Genomic DNA, 17,031 nt, shown 5'->3' with positions numbered 1-17,031 from the left:
CAGAACACGAGGGTGACCACTAGCTGGCGCCGGTGCAATGCAGCTTTCCACGCAGTTCTGGAGAAAGCGTGACTTTAAGTGCCGCCAGTCTGCTTACGGCGCTTTCGTCAGGGCAAGCTAAACTAGGTGGTCTACTGACGGCCTACAGGACGAAGACCACCTACTTCATTGCCGGCAAGAAGAAACCGCGGCCGAGGTTCATTTCGCAGGCATACATCTCATTCAGCGCGAGAGTCGGCCATGTCAGAAGGTGATGTACGCTGCCTGTGCAGTGTCTTCTACAACCTGCCGTTAGAAGAACTACGCACCATCGACGCCGACAATTTTCCGTTTCTCGCCCCGGTAGAAGGACTGAGTCTGTCTGCGGCCATCCGCTCGATCTACCGCGATATCAACGCCGTCCGCAGTGAGCAAGAACGCCTTCGATGCATCGCTATTTTGTACTCGTGGGTCACACCACAAGACGTACACACCAGCCCGTGGGCACTCTATGGCAGTCGCGAGCTCTTGCGGTTCGACGCGCCCCAAATTGGATTTAGGCTTGTGGAGAGGATGCGTTCGGTTAATAACAGTGCGGTTGAAGGCGTTTTCAACGCGGGAACTACCTGGTGTTTGACCTTTATGACCAGAAATGAGGGAGGCATTGTTTGCAAGTACATACCGACACGCATTAACATTTGGAGTGGTTTGCCCTTTCTGGCCATCCACATACCGGGAGTCTATCTTTACGATGCCACCAACTGCCCTTTCTTGGTCTCTGTTATGGGTGACTTGGAAAAGTGCTTTCACGGCTTCCACGACAGTCTCGCGTCTGCTCGTGTGGCGGCAACCAACAGTTGGAGAAGTTGGAGAGAAGAACTTCCGTAAGACTGCGTGAACAGAAAACAAGACAACAAGACCAGCTGTCTTGGCATATTATTATCACTTATATTTTATATTTAGACTAGTAAGTACCGAAATTATGTCGGTACTGCGCGATGTATCTTCAATTTTACTTCACTTGTTTATAATGGACCAGCATGTATGCCAAGTTGTGACCTTCGTTAAGTACTATTCGACTCATTCTTGTCTGCTAAAACGAATTCTGAGATGTGATCTCTCAAATAAAATTACTACATCGGTCTGGCTTGTCGTGTGGATTGTGCTAAAAAATACAGCGACAGTTAGTTTGTGGTGCCGAGCTTCTTCGATGCGATGCATATTTTCCCAGCACTTGCTCCGATTTTTTGGAACGTCTTTCACGATTGTCAAGCCTGCTTTCATTAGCTTCCGGCTGCGTGCTGCGCGTGCCTGTTTCTCCGAGATGTAATTGTTTCATGACGACATCTTAAACTGAAGATACGAGACGACAGAACAAGCACTCGTGCTATCAGCTCTAATGCGACCATCTTTTTTTAGCGCTATAATGAAGAGTTCAAGTATTCACCAACTCGCCCAGAACAAGGCCTTAACTATGGTCGTGCCAGCTCCCTGCAGTCCACCAGACCACGCGCTTAATTCCGTCAGCTTCCACCATGCTCCTCGCATTCGGCTTAGGTTGGAAAGTGGTTCAGCGCGCCACTTCCGTAAATTTTGTGCCGGTACTTTGTCTGCTACTAGAGGGAAATTATTTGCAGACTGTTCACGTTAGCCATGCTACTCACAGCATTCTCATAAAGGAGTGCAAACACCAAAACCTTCTATGATATGTTTATTAATTAACATAGGAAGCCGTTTTTGGGGACCCTGGTAACGGCCGGCATGTGCGGAATTTTGCCCCCATTAATTTAGTATGACTCAATTTATATGCAGAGGTGCACGATCCCTTCGAAAAATGTGGAAACATTACGAGTGACGACGCCGGACAGTGTCACATGACGGCAACATCCCGTGCGCTGCCAAATTGGCGACGACAGTGAACCCCACATGTGGTGTACTTCTTGTTCACTGCACCAAGCGATGTGCCGTGTTATGACCAATAGGCCCCCGGCAACTATTGCAGGAAAAATACGCTAAACCAAAATTTTAGTGTAATCACGTCTTTTACTAGCTTCGGCCGGCGTGGAGCGTTTTGCCGAAAACGCTGGAGCATAGTGCAGCCGCCGGGTGTACCCGTACTGTTCAAACCACCGATGCTTAAAGTCAGCACCGCCGCCGAGACATGCATCTTTAGAGTTCGTAGCCTCGTATAGACGATTTTACATAAGGCATATGGGCGCCGCCACCTTGGGCTGTTAAGCAAATGTATTCTTATTTTTGTATCTCGTGACGTAAATTGATAAGGTGAGGAAACGTTGAATGCACCATCCCAACCGTTTTCATGCGTATAGTACATCCACTGTAGCTCTGTTCGTTCAGCTTTCAAGATACAAAACGGCAATATTAGCAGCCCAACATGGCGGCATCGAAACCAATCCGTAAAACAGTGTATATCGAAACATTCGGCGCGTAGTTCCTGCTGGCAGACTTTCTTCAACCTCCTCCCATTTCCATTTGTTGTGTGTCAGTAACACCACATGAGTGTGTTTTTTTCTATCGCAATGCGATGCTTCCAAGCCGATCAGGATCGTTGGTTCTTCTGTTAATTCACTGTTTTGCCTCCATGCAGCCATAGCGTAAATGAAACAAAGCTTAAACATGACACGCACATACACAAATAAAGAAGTACAGGGCATGGGCAGACGCACGGGCATGTAAGTCTGTACTTATTTTATTGTCTTCAGGAGCATGCAGGCATTTCTTTTGCTCTTAAACCAACGACGAGGCCAGGAAAAGTTTGTAGCCTCGCTCCCATACTCGTCCCTTGTGACGACAAGGCCACCTTCTCTAAGGATGCCTTAAAACGAATAAGGCAAGTCCCTGAAACGCACTGTGACATTTCCTTGTGCATGTTTTCCCACCAATGAAAAAGGCCCCTTATAGCGCTAACTTATGGGGGTTTGTGAATGCACGCCTCGCCTCCGTATTCTAGAACGTCCGTCCACTCAACGCTCCTCCTGGCTTCCACGAAGCCGATGGCAGCGCCGCCGCTGGGCAGAAGTGGTCCGCGTGGTCTCTGCGTATGAACGATAACCGGAAGCGTTTCTTGAAAAGCACTGCGCCATTCTTGGTCAAGCGGTGGCGCTGCTCTCAACAAAGTCGAGTGAACGACTAACTTCAAGTTGAGCATTGTTGGAGAATATGAGGGCTTACCCCCCCCCCCCCCCACTTGTCAAACGAGCCTCGACTTGAAGTTCGTTCTTCACTCGACCGAGTTAACATAGCGCCACCATCAGTCTAAAAATGACGTCGCAATTATCAAACCTTGCCGCCGATTATCGGTGATGTGGCGTTGCCATTTCTTCCCATGGGGTGGCACTGCCGTTGACATTTCCGAGTGAAGGTTGAGTGCTGAGCCAAGGGACGTTCTAGAAAACGGAGATTAGTCTCGCTTTAAAATGTTGTCTTAAGATTCAAATGTGTTAGCAAGTACCCATAAAATCACCCTTTGAACGTCATCTGCGCAACTGTCTCGCGAGCATTTGACTTTTGCCAGGCGCGTCAGTTCGTCGTTGAATTGGTCAGATAGCGCGAGCGAAAAAGCCTACGAAATGAAGTATAGAATATGAACAATCTCCTTGTTACGAAAAATAAGCATTTGTCCTAAAAGCCACCCCACAGTTTCCTTTTGGGTCTGATAAAGAAAATTCTGGCTGCTTTCATGCACTGTGCGAGTCGAAGTTGTGCGAAGCTGTCGGCCTTCGACCTATTGACTGTTTCAATTTCATCAATGTATTACGAAGCGGGTAGCTCTGTGTGTAAGTCGAGTAGCCGCGAGAGTGACGCGCGGGCTTCTGGGCTCGTGAGCTGCACCTTCACGCCCAAATGGTACTATGCAAACCGACGAAACGTCAGCCCCCATGTTCGAGCGCCAACATCAGTTAATTACATCAGGGAGAGACGTACAGGGTGCGACGCATGCCTGTTTTGAGAATAGTTTGTGACACATTCGTGCAGGGCCGGCCAACTCTAGACCATAAGGAGCAGGGTCCTAGCAGTCTAATGCCATATTTCTTACGTTGTCATGTGAGTGGAAAGCCACACTACGCGGCTGTAGCCAACATGAGGCAACATAAGCCAACTAAATAATATATATTAAATTATTTTGGAATATTTTACCGCCTTTTTTAGTTTTATCCACAGACTACTGATGTCTCCGTCCGTCTAAGCTGAAAAACTGTCCAAGGTTTCTTCTAAATAGTCGATGACACTTTCATAATTAGCTCGGCTATAGTCTTTCAAAGCTAGACTAGATGGTTTGGCGTTATGGCTGGTGCTCCGAATTAGACTAAAGAAAGTTCGAACGAGCATCTTATGATCTGATATTCCTTCTGCAACACATATGTGTGGTGTTATCGATTGCGATACAAAAAAAAAAGATCAAGCACAGCAGTAGTACTTTGCTGGACAAGCTTAGGTTGCTTAACGATCTGTGATATGCAAAAGCCAAACATTATATCCAACAGGTGCTCACACTTTTTTGCATCTGTTGCCGGTAGGTAGCTTACCCAAGTCTATATCAGCAATATCGAAGTCTCCAGTTAATAAGAGTTTTGTGTGGTTATTCATTTTATTGTTTAGGTAGCATGTACTTTGAAAAGATATTCCTCAGACACTCCAGGGTGCCTGTAAATAGCACCTATTAGCAATGTCGTATTATCAAACTGTATATAGCGCCAAACACCTCCATGCTTTTGTGTTCGAGGCCCTGCTTGAAATGTTAGACTGTTCTTTATCACGATAGCCACGCCGACCCCGCGGCCGTCCCTATCTGTGCGGATCATTGAATGCGAGACAGGTGCAATTTCGGTACCATGTATATGGGCATGAATCCATGTTTCTTTAATTATCTCAACATCTGGACAATTCAGTATGATTATATCTTCTAATTTATCAGTTTTATTAACGATACTTCGGGCATTTAGACAAAAAATCCAAAGCAGTGCAGAAATCTGTTGTGTCTTTTTATCTTGTCATTTCTGTGTGCGTTCTCTTACACTATCCTATGCTGATGGCGAGGCCTGAAATCGCGTATACGCCTAGTGCGCGCCTACGGAAGCGCCATAGGTGGCGAACTTGCTCATTACTCTCGGGAAAGTAAGCAGACGGCCGCCATAGCTACCTGCGTAGTTGTACGTGTGCTTCCGCCTTGTTCACGTTTTCGTAGTGAAGTATGCAGCGTTCGTGGTACGTGTGGTGGCCGAAAATTCAACGAATGTCGAATAACAATTGCTGTGGGGTGGGGTGCTCAAACATCTGCGAAAACTCGCCCCACCCACGGTTCTATCATTTACCGCAAGGCCTCATGAATAAGAGCGACGGAAGCAACGGATCGCCACCGTTCGTTGGGAGAGGCTAGCCGCTTCGTCATTTTGCGAGTTAATGCGTCGCTTCTGGTTCTCATGCTTTCGATCTACCGTATCGGTGCTCGTTGGATGCACTTGATCATGTCCACACTGGTGGGCGACGAAAGTTATCGCAGTCTAGGCATGTGTTGGTTCAGTTCGACCGCCGTGCAAAGGCACTTTGCTCAAACGTTGTGTACTTGTTCTTTACAGAAACAGCAATGCAGCAACGGTTGACTCGGCACCCAGGTGCACTGGGCGCCTGGGTTTGGAAAGCTCCTACGTGGTTCGTCTGTACGTAGAACAGCGAAAGCTGGGGAAAGGGCTAGATCCTTTTCACAGATTTTTCTGAGCAATCGGACGGCGCCACTTTGATTTCTCTAATTCTCCCGATCTTGCGCGGGCGTTCGGCTGTCTCGGTGGCGTCTTCTGCGGCGAGGGTAAGTGGCGCGCTTTCGGCGCCTTTTGATACTTGTTTTTTTTTTTTTTAGATGGGCGCGCTCTGTCGCGCGCGAACCGTCAGTGCCGGGTTTTCATGCCGTCATTTTAAATAGGCTCCGTGCAGACGTAACTCCGCTGCCCGAGCGAAGGTGTCCCTAGCGGCAAGAAGCGCAGATTTGGCGGGATGCTCTCACGCGCTCGCAATGGGATGAAATAGAGGAACGATGCCTTTTACGATGACTATACTTTTCGTGCTTGGCCACTCACCAGAGCGACGGTCCGTCCGCATTATCAACATGATCAGTCAGCCGCAGGTGGTGGATAATAAGAATAATATCGCATAAAACATCGCTCCGCGATTGCACCCCTTCTCGCTCCACGCTCCCGCTGTGACGGCGCGAGGTATTTTCGCGGGCAGTTCGTTTTGTGCTGGTTGCGCTGTTCGTAGGAATTCCGAACTTCAGGAATAATTGCTGCGTTGTTGGGTGAAATAAAACCTACAGGAATTCTCTGGGCACGCGTTTTTACCGGTTTCCGTTTAGAGAATATGGACGGAATCGGTGCATCGCAGTCGTTCGACGACAAAAGTGAGTTTTGTGAACAGGTAGAGTATGTTCTTTTTCTTTGCGAGTGAGAACCTATGGATGCTACATTGCACTACAGCAACGATGGGTTTAATTGGACACCCGGGCCGTACAGCAGAATATGCAGCAGGCACTTAGTAGGAAATGCCAAGTCAAACGAAGAGGCACACCCAGCATACAATCCATCGATATTTCCTGAGCGCTACAGGTTCACACAGATGGAAAGCGTTTTATTGCGATAGCAATTATATGGACAGTCTCGGCTGATTTTGCCGTCGCCGTCACCGTCGTCATGCACCGTATATGGCTGTATATACATATACAAAAGCCACAAAGAAAAATAAATCAGAAAAGCTTTCCGACGCGCGGAATCGAACGCGCGACCTCTCGCTTCGCAGCGCGCGGCGTTAGCAGTTAGGCCACCAACAGAACCGACTCTGAGCCTGCCAACAGCGAGCTATTTATATACACCATTTATTTCAGCCTGCTTTCTTAGGTACCACATAGATGGTGCGCACGTGGCGCGCTTTAAAGATCGTTGCCCCGCTCCTGCGAACGCCATTGCTCTTCGCCCTACAGGGTGTGGTTGCCTTCGTGCGCTCATCTCGAGGAAAGAAGGGGGCGGCCGGGGGGAGGGTGGAGCGAGGGGTTGTATGTCTTGTGCTTTCCCCACGATGTCCCCGCTGAAGTTACAGAGCGTACGAAGGTCAAGTCGCTCGCTGCAGCGGCCGCGTTTGCGAAAGGAGCGCGCTGTTCAAACAGAAATAAGTAACAACTGTGACAGTTAGTTCGCGCTCGTCCTGTGTGTACCTGTTCGTTCGTTTCGAGCGTCCTGCTTTATGTTTGAGCAGTGCGCTTCAAGTGTCGAGCTGTGACGCAGGATAGTTCGCGCTCGTCCTGTGTGCGTTCTTTTCGTGCGTCCTTTGGGCTCGAGCGACGCGCTGGTGATTTCGAGCTGCTTTCCGTTCTTCGCGTTACATTCCAATTTGTTGCTATCGCATTCATTGCTTCGCCGTTGCGGCGAAACTGTGTCTTTTTTTTCATTCAGCGGCTGTGACGTGCAATTGCTGGTATCGCCAGTTTCAAGCTGCCGCTGAGTTCGCTGCCGCGTTAGCCTGAGGGTGATAAGCTGTGATTGTTTAGTGAGCGAGACGGCCCGCGTTACACGTGCGCACTTTAGCTCAACGGGCTCGTCACCTCCGTTTTGTTCCCTCAGCTCATGCATTTTATGTTGCCGCGTTCGCCTGAGGATACACGACGTCTGGCGAAAAGAAGCACACGCGCTAACGTTACGTTCTCTGACAGCTGCTAACAATTTGACATCTTTTGGAAGCAAACGGGAAAGAAAATGCCTCAAGCGAAGCACCAAAGCACGGCGCAGTGGCTTACCGCGGCTTGCATCGTCTGCTCCCTTATCCCGCCAAATCTGCTGCCGAGACCACTTTGGCGCTGGAGGCAGCGCGCGACTGTGGCGGCTCCTAACGTATGCACGGTGCCCATAGGCGACGCGCGCTTCGTTCAGCGCTCGTTTGTGACAAACACCATGCACAAGTCCACTTTCGCAGAGGTCCGCGCCTTTCCTGCAGCTGCCAGCGCAGAATTAGTTCACTGGAACCCGAACGAAAGGGAAATCGGCAGCCGCTAACGCCATCCATCCCCTCACTGCAAAGCTATGCAAAGCGTTGACGTCTGCTCGGCTTCCCGCACGTACTGTCACCGGCGCCCGCTAGATGGCTATCAGTGGTGCCTCTTTAGGCGGGAGCACTAGGCGTATAGCTGGTCCCACTTTTGTTATTTCAGCTCTAACTTCTTTATCTAAATCGCTCGTGTACGTCAGCCCGTTTAGTCTTAGTTTATCAAATGACAGTGACAACTTTGTACCGTTTGGCCTTTCACCTGCAGTTGAACGCCATAGATTAGCTCGGATGTATCTAGTTCTCTTTGAGAAATCTTCTCATACTGATATCTGTGTGCCCTTAAGTTTGATGCTACACGAAATAATCTTAGTTTTATTCCCTGAAGTCGACAATTCGCAGAATAATCGGGCGAGTGTGTCGACTCTGACAAGTGCCAATCCGGCGAGCTCTTTCTATGGATTTATTTGAATGCCCAGCATATCTTCGTATATACCTTATTTTATCTTCTTTTCTAGAATTTTGGGCTCCTCATCTGTTTCCTCTGTAATGCCATAAATTAGTAAGTTATTCCGGTGTCTTTTGTTTTCCATGTCATTCATTTTGACAACAAGGTCATGAAAGTCGTTGTTGGTGTGCCTCAGACACTTGGTGCAACCCCCCACCACCCCCCGCGACACGCCGCCGCTGATCCGATGAAGCCCGCACCGTTCGCGCGCCGCCGCCAGAGGTGCAAACACCGGCGCACCACCGCCGGCGATTTTGTGACCAGCGCACAGCTCTATTAAAAAGTGGAACGCGATAGCGTAATCAGGGCCCGTGTGCATCGCCTTCAGCCATGCCGCGAGGAAAGGAACTTTGTGCGCGTAACATTGGCCGTTTCAAATTTTCCTAGAATGTCTACAGGCAGTAAATTTGCGAAATGCCCACTACTACATCATTCTTCCTTCTGCGAATTAGCAAAGTACCCACTACACATCCGTAAGCTGCCACGCGCATCTCCGCAACTACAGACTTTGTAATTGCTGGGCAGCTTTAAACCACCCACTCGTTGCGCAATTGCCATGTGTTAACTCCTGGTGCGATTCTACGCTCTTGCCACGCCATATTACACGCGTTAAGGAGACTCCTCTCACTACATGACACTCCTATAACGTTTCTTTTTACGAAGCTGTTTTAATCACTGGCATGCTCCGTGGTAGAACACCTACTTGTCCCGCAGAAACCCGGGGTTCGATTCTCAGTCGGACGGAAGATTTTTTTATAATTTTTCATTTACATCAATATCGAATTTTAGCTCATGCACTATGGCGATTTTTTACTCCCAACCAATGAAGCCGCCGCCGTGGACACCGACACCGGAATGTCTGCGAAACGAGCTCTATTTAGCCCTTTCCCGTTGAAACTCTATGTTCCAGAACCGGCGTCCAGAATGTGTCGTTAGAATCCTCTAACATCAAATCCCCATAAGAAATGATTCATATATGAGATATGGGAAAATCTTAACGTATTTCAAATATTTTGTTGAATTTCCCCCTCCCCGCTCCTACTTTCTTCGCTGTCCCGGCCCTTCTGGGACTAAACGTTTTCACTGCAGCGCGCTAGTTTAGCTGAGTTTGAGACCACTGCTCTATACCGATCGACATATCATATTTGTATGATACAGACATACCTTAGGCGCTGCAGTTTCCAGAAATGAAATTTCGAAATCTCAGTGTGTGGTGTTAAGTTACGGATCTATAAGTTAGTTTCTTGAATTCTGTAAATCATCAATTTTCGGAAATATTTGCGAAACACGAATTTCTGACTCCAAAAGACAGAGCCCATGGAATTTTATTTTCATTCTTTAATTCCGCGGTAAACTTAGATAGTTTCAGGGCTGCACAAAAATAAGCGCAAGTTTCAAGCTCTTCCCGCGGATTTAAGCACTCAATTCAGACTTAGAGTAGCCAGGCATGGAAGGGGTCTTCGATTGTCTGTCTTCAAGTGTCTGTGTAGGTAACCTGAACCGCGTGGAGCCACGTACCCTCCACGGAAACAATCGCTCTAAATGGAACACCAGGTCTGTGTGTCTTAGCAGCGAAAAACACACCCATCAGCAACCCCTTGCGGTTCCTAAATTCACATGCTAGTTTCTCAAGCGAGAAATTGTTCAGATGGGCAGTGGCACGAGCTCTCACCTTCGCGGGCTTCTCAGAAACCTGTTAGAAGTTCTTGTGCACAGCTGCCGCTCCCTTCTCGGAGACCATACCTTCTGTCGCAAGTACGAAGAAACCTTTGTCAGACACAACTGCCATGAGGACAGAAGATTCAAAACATTTGACGATATATCCGGTGCTCTTTCTGCAGGATGACGGTTTGTCAAGGAGTTGACACATTCCCTAATGCACGCCGAGCTGCAATCATCAGCCACTCGAGTCGCTACTGTCCTTGACATCTTGAGCAATTCCGCTGGCGGTAGCTGGGGCGCGAGACAGAACGGCCTCAGGCAGCTTTTTCGCTTGGCCTAATGAGCTCTCGTGCATTAAAGAGAGGTAAGAATTGGTCACCGGCACCCGGCTACCCTCAGGGCAACATCGCCACAGCGAGCCAAAAATGCCTGAAGCTTATCAAAGCAAGAACGTATCGCGAACCCAGTGTTCCAGCGGAGGAGAGAAAGAAATATGCCGTCATATTCCAATGGGAGTAGTCCAACGAGAAGAGAGTGCACTTCCGTTGTCCGCGATGTGTAAATGCTTTCTTCTTTTAGCACTCATTTCGTCCACCACTTTGAGCACCGTCATTTGCCACTAACCAAAGCCACACGCGTCGAAGTCTGCCGAACTTCGCCTCTGCCTCAACAACACGGGGCGTCGGTGGCGCATCCTCCTCCTTCTCCAGCGTCGTGCTAGCGGTGTCACCGCCCCGTCTTCGTCCATGCGCGTAACATCGGACCTCTTCGCGGCGAGTCTCGCTGACCTCCGGCAAGCACTCGATGGCTCGCCAGACATATCGAAGCAGTCTGAGGGACCGTTCTGACCTGGAGGAGTTGGCCTAACGTCAAAACGCATTTTCTGTCTGCGTTTCCCTTGTGCGACTGTTACTGCCCCTGTCTTCTCCAGGTGTCTCTCGTCGGGACCGGTGGAGCGCCGACGTTACACAACACTCGATGATGTCCGTCAGAAGATCACTCCGTCTTTTGCATCGTGACTCTGCAATGACTGTGTGCACTGCTTCTTGTTTCTTGACTCTGAGCAAAGACGAGAGCCCACTGCAAGGTATTGGTCGTGAAGCGGGCGCGGCTGTAGCTGCGAGCCTAGCCAATCCCTGTAGTCCGGAATTATGACACATGCTGACTGTACGGAAAATGAAAAAGATGTTGTGTGGCGCTTGCCTAGTGTTGTGGGTGATGCACGCTTCGTTGAAGGAATCCAGCCGGTCAAGCGGCATGCCTTTATTGCATACCAAAGTAACCGGACAGCAGCCTGGCTGCCGGTGGACAACTAAAGGTCAGGGGCCGAATTCACACAGCTTTCTCTTGCCTACGCAATTTCTCAGCCAAGGATTATCGTATCTCGAGGGAGTATGATAGCAAGGGTACAAATTTAACTTACTCGCCACTTTTGAGGACAAGGAGGCAACGCGAAAGCTGATGAAACGACAAGGAAAGAAAGTGCACGCATGTGATAGCAAGGCAGCACGCGAAGCGTCTAGCATCGAGGGTATACGATGATTGCGAATGTATTTTCGCTGCATCCCAGCTTCCAGTTCTGGGCGTCTGCTACAGCGCTTACGCGCTGCCGCGTTGCAGCAGACGTCCTCGGGTCTTGCGCGAAGCCAAGCGCTCGTGTCTCATCAATGACCGTACACACACACACACACACACACACACACACACACACACACACACACACACACACACACACACACACACACACACACACACACGTATATATATATATATATATATATATATATATATATATATATATATATATATATATATATATATATATATATATATATATATATATATATGTAAAGCAGCGATTACGATGCCACTCACCGACATTTGAGTGCAGCCATGCGCGTGTTTCTATTAGGCGATACGCTGAGGCAAAATATTTCGGAGTGGCTCCTTTGTGCGTACATTTAGAATGTGTTATTTTCAGTGTTTCATGTTTCATTTATTCTTCGTTAATTTTCATCTTCTGTTTAACGTTTTTGTTATGTTTATCGTTTACGCCTTGTTATTTGTACCTCTCCCACTTTTTGTTTATTTTTTTGTTTGTTGTTTCTTTTTAACTTTCTAATCTTCACTTTCTCTTTCAGTGGCGACGCTTCCACAGTAATGCAGTTCACCTCAGCAAAAAAAAGACGCGTGGCACGCGGCGCGCGATAGAGGCGCCTACGACGACGGCCAACAAGGAAGGACGCTCAACGCAGGAACGAGCGCCTAAGAGATATTTTCTTCACCACACCCGATCAAGAACATGATTTAAATCTCGCCTCGACCTTCACAGATATTGCAGAATACTATCAAGATAGCCATCGCCTTTACCACCACCCATGCAAAGGAATTAAGAAGGCGGATGAGAGGCTCTTACTACGCCTCCTCACCAATGCGCGGCAGTGCCCGGCAGGTCTCAAACATTATGACCCCTCCTTTAGTGGCAGCTGTCCGCATTGCGGTGTTGTCTTCAGACACCTGTCACATGGTGTGGGCCTGTCCCTTCAACCCGGCCATTCCTCTTATCCTCAAACCAACTTGGGTGGACTGTGTGGCGACCCAGCCCGGCTGCAACGACTTACAGGCCCAAGAAGCCTTTGTTGGCCGCCGCCACTGGAGTCCCCCGCTTGGGACCTCAACCTGGTATTTGCAAAGACCAGTCCCTTACCTGCTGGTTCCTGGAAATTTCTTCCCCCTCTTAAAGCCCAATAAATGTTTTCACCACAGCCTACCGCTCTTTAAAAAAATAACTCAGGTTCGGTGACGTGAAGGAAAGATCCGTGCACTATCTCGCCAAGCGCATGCGAACGGCGCTGCAACAAAACATCATTTAAACTAAGATAATGAAGGTGTGGAGACGTCACTGAAACGCGCCCTACGTCCACCATTATGAATGCACCTTTGTGGGGGTGCACTGCCTTACAGATTATTGTTGGGCGAATTCGAGCACGCTAGATTTATTCACGTGAAATTGCTTGTAGCTGGGCGTGAAAGGTTGCATTTCTTATAAACAATGTTAGTACGAAGCATCAGTGCGGCCTTTTACACGACAGGAAAGCTGCTCAGCTTTATACAGCAGCAGTCAAAGCAAGGAGTCCTGAGCGCGATGTCATATGCTAATACAGCAGCGCACGTAAAATGAAAAAAAAAAAATGTTCGCAAGCATTTTTTAGAGGTACACCTCAAACCGCACCGTGCACCTTCTGTATGTTAATAATTGCGATGTGCATTTTAATACCATACTAACTGATGGTTTCCAAAGACTGTGTATATAGCTAAGTAACGAGCACCGAAAGCCATTTTTTGTTTAGCGTACATGCAATAAGGAATTAATGCGGCGTTTTCTTTCCTTTAGACACAGTACTTTTTGTGATCACGTTTCGCCGGACGTATAGTGATAGGTGCCTTTCGAGAGAAAGAGGGTATATCGACAATGGATTGGCCAGCGGTTATCGCAAGCGTGCCCACGCCCGAAGCCCAATTTTCATACTGGCCCAGCTACTTTTGACATTTCTGGTTAGACAAGATGTCGGCGAACCCGCCTAAGCGAGCGCGCCAGCCGAACTTTACGCAGGGAGAGTTGGCCGCCCTCGTCGATGGCTACGAGGAGTACCGTCGCGCCATCGAAAGCCGAGGCGAGGGTCCCCGACGGCCCCAGGACAAACAGAGGGCCTGGGAAACTATCACATCGAATTTATTCGCTGTGTCGGGCATTGTAAGAACGCCCGCTGAGGTGAAGAAGAAATGGTGCGATGTGAAGAGCGCCGCCAAGGCACGAGGTGAGAGACTTTTCCGTAATTTATTGTACAATACAGTGCTCTCAAGAGCACGTGCAGTGACATAGGCACTCTTTTAGGGTCGTAAATCTGTAGGATTATTTCAACGTGAGCGCAGCAAATACCTACGCCTACATTCATTGCCGAACGACTGATATAAATCCTGGCAATACCGATGCATTCTTTGCATATCAACTGTGGCGGCCCGACGGCTATGACATTGTGTAACGCGGTCGCTGGCTTGATTCATAGCCCACGACAACCGCAAACATGCACGTGAGCGATATAACCACTTTCAGCATTTCGCGCCAAGACAACATGATTACATGTCACGCCGTAGCGACGATGAGCGGTTGAATTTTGATAATCAATGGTTCTTTAACGTGCCCCGGTGTTCTTTCATTGCGTCCCTATCCCGATACGGCTGCCGTGGCCAGGAATGGAGCCCGCGCCCTTGAGCTTAAACAATGTGACACCGATCCCTATAAGCTACATCAACAGGGTATGCGAAGTGGAAAGAAAGAAATGAGCTCATGCTCCATGCTTTAGGTGTACCTTAAGGCATCGGTGGCGGCCAAACTTAAATTAGCGCAGTATAATTGTATTTTGTTTACTAAGACGTGCAGTAGTGCTTGTTGCGTATCCGGGATGAGTTGGGTCCGCTAGTTTATAATCTTACAAGTATGCGACAGAAAACTGCTGTAGAAACGCGTACGGCACTCATTATCGGCTCTCCAACAGCTGCTGTGGTTCGCCGCAGCAGGGCGACAACGGGAGGCGGTCCAGAGGACGTGGCCCCTCTGGACGACTTTGAGTCCCGGGTCGCAAATACGCTTGATCCGGAAGCGGTATTCGGAGTTTCTGGCGGTTTGGACATTGGTGCCCCGAGTCCAGGTATGAATGCAAACACAACGTATGCCTGCATATACTACAGCTAGATTGTGCGCTTGCACGGGGGCCTAGGGAAGGTACAGATGCACGTATATCGTTATTGCGAAAAGTTAAAATAATAATGGTTCATTTATACTAGCAGCACTCTACAGAGCAGCTAGTGCTGAAAAGAAGGGTAAAAAATTCAAGGCAGTTTCCTATATACCCAAGCTTTCAGGCAGTGGCAGCAATAAGCTGGGTAGCTAGAGTACGATAAATACTTAGAAAAAAAAAATCAGACAAGCAAAGGAGCATTAGGTGAACTGCACACAAAAATAGTGAAAAGAAAGGATGACACAAGGTGTAACAGCGTGCATATACAAAAAACAAAACCAATCATGGGCGTCTCCAGGATTTTGCCTTGCTGGCTGGAAACCCGAGTTGTATCGCAGTGGGGGCGGGGCGTGTGAGTGCATTGCTGTTGCTTGGGTGTGGTGCAAGTGCCCCTGTTGCACCCCGCAGCAGACGGAACCTATATACAACCTCAACAAGCTAGCAGTAAATCTGTGCTCCGAAGAAAAATAGAAGAAATGAAAAAAAAAAGAGAACAGAGCAAATTCATAGCAATGCCGATGATCACTGCCAATACCATAACAAGTGTAAAAAGAGACCTATGTCATGGGCATTTCGTTTATGATGATCTCATGAAGAAAACATGACGGAAAACCGCTGCATGATTATGAGCCACGCCGTAGCTGTAGCTCGGGAAATTTCTACCACCTGCGGTTCTTTAACGTGAGCTGATATCGCACATTACACGGATATCACTAAGCTTCCAACTAGATGTGATCGCCGAGGACAGGATCAAACCCGCGACTTTCGTGTCAGCAGCCGAGCAACCAAATGCTTTATTCACAAAACTAGCAAGAGAAACTCAAGGGGGACATTTTTGTTCGCTTCTTGTCGGTGTAAAGGGCTGATGGTCATTCTTCCCGCAGTTCAATATGGCTTGATTTTTCGAAAAAGCTAATCTAGGTGTGTGACATCCTCAGAACTTTTTTTTTAAGTTTTCCTTTGTGTTTGGGAAAAACAGCAGAACAAATATGCCTCTGACAAAGAGTAACAAGACAACTGTGCGAGGTGCCTTCAAGTAAAGTAATCTAGAACACTAGGTAAAGACACCCTTGACACAAGAAGTCGCTGACAGAGCTTGCTCCATGTGCTCATGGTAACATCAGTTACATGCGAGGATCATGCCACACGGAGCCTGTAGGCGGCACACAACGAGAGAAACATCATGCTTAAACTAAGGCCATCCTATATATTTTATTACAAATTTTGGTGCGCATGAAATCACTGGCTGAGCCACTACATCCAGAATTAGCAAGCGTATAGTCAGATTAACTGGGAGGTCACTAAACTTTCATAGGATGACTCAGATGTTTTCATAGTGTGGCAGTGATAGGTTCTGTGCGGACACGTTATAGAGCACAGCAGTGCACCTTGTGTTACAAACAAGCCTCCACACTTTATATGAGCGATGGATGCAAAGGCACATATTATATGATATGATTTAAGTTAAATTTAAAAGGTGACCTGAAATTCATTTACCTTGGCTACAGAAATACACTTCCAATGATGGCTACCTGTCATTTGAATTTCCAAAGAACAGGCGCAACTGACCTAGTCTGCCGAAACTATACAGTCTTCATGCCTAATTGTGTGCAAGGATTCCGTCTGCTCTTACACGAATGCTAACTTCGCATGCTGTGCTTCTAAATGAGTTAATCCCCATTCAATAATGTGCTTTTGTTCTCTTGTTAGCTGAACAGCAGCCAGATGGTGAGGCCACCAAAGAGCTCTTCAGAGCAGGGTGAGAATAACTCTCAGAAGTCTGTTTGAAATGCGAAGAATTACAAAAATAATGTGGCATTTTTTCAGATCCAGCCGACCAGAAACTCAGATGCCACACGATGAACTGGAGGAAGGTCAGAAGCACATTCTCCAATATTGGCGAGTTTTGCTAGAACAAATAATGAAACGGGCACTGCAGCTACCTGTGTGTTTGCGCCTAATATTAAGTGAATATGGCAAGTGAAAAACGCACACAAGAAAAGGGTGCTGCATTGCAACCGCGCTTCTCTTTCTATTTTT

General features: G+C 48.0%; 1 protein-coding gene across 1 annotated transcript; it reads left to right on the top strand.

Annotated features, from left to right (window-relative positions):
* Positions 1-13,757: 13,757 nt before the first annotated feature.
* On the top strand, positions 13,758-16,754 carry LOC119385907 (nuclear apoptosis-inducing factor 1). Its single transcript, XM_037653275.2, has 3 exons — positions 13,758-14,010; positions 14,749-14,901; positions 16,702-16,754. Exons 1-3 carry the CDS (start codon positions 13,758-13,760, stop codon positions 16,752-16,754), a joined length of 459 nt encoding a protein of 152 aa, XP_037509203.2.
* The last annotated feature ends 277 nt before the right edge of the window (positions 16,755-17,031 follow it).

The sequence above is a fragment of the Rhipicephalus sanguineus genome, chromosome 1 (genome assembly GCF_013339695.2).
Source record: "Rhipicephalus sanguineus isolate Rsan-2018 chromosome 1, BIME_Rsan_1.4, whole genome shotgun sequence".
Taxonomy (NCBI): Eukaryota; Metazoa; Arthropoda; class Arachnida; order Ixodida; family Ixodidae; genus Rhipicephalus; species Rhipicephalus sanguineus.
The sequence above is the reverse complement of the archived record's forward strand: the minus strand, read 5'-3'. Positions and strand labels throughout refer to the sequence as shown.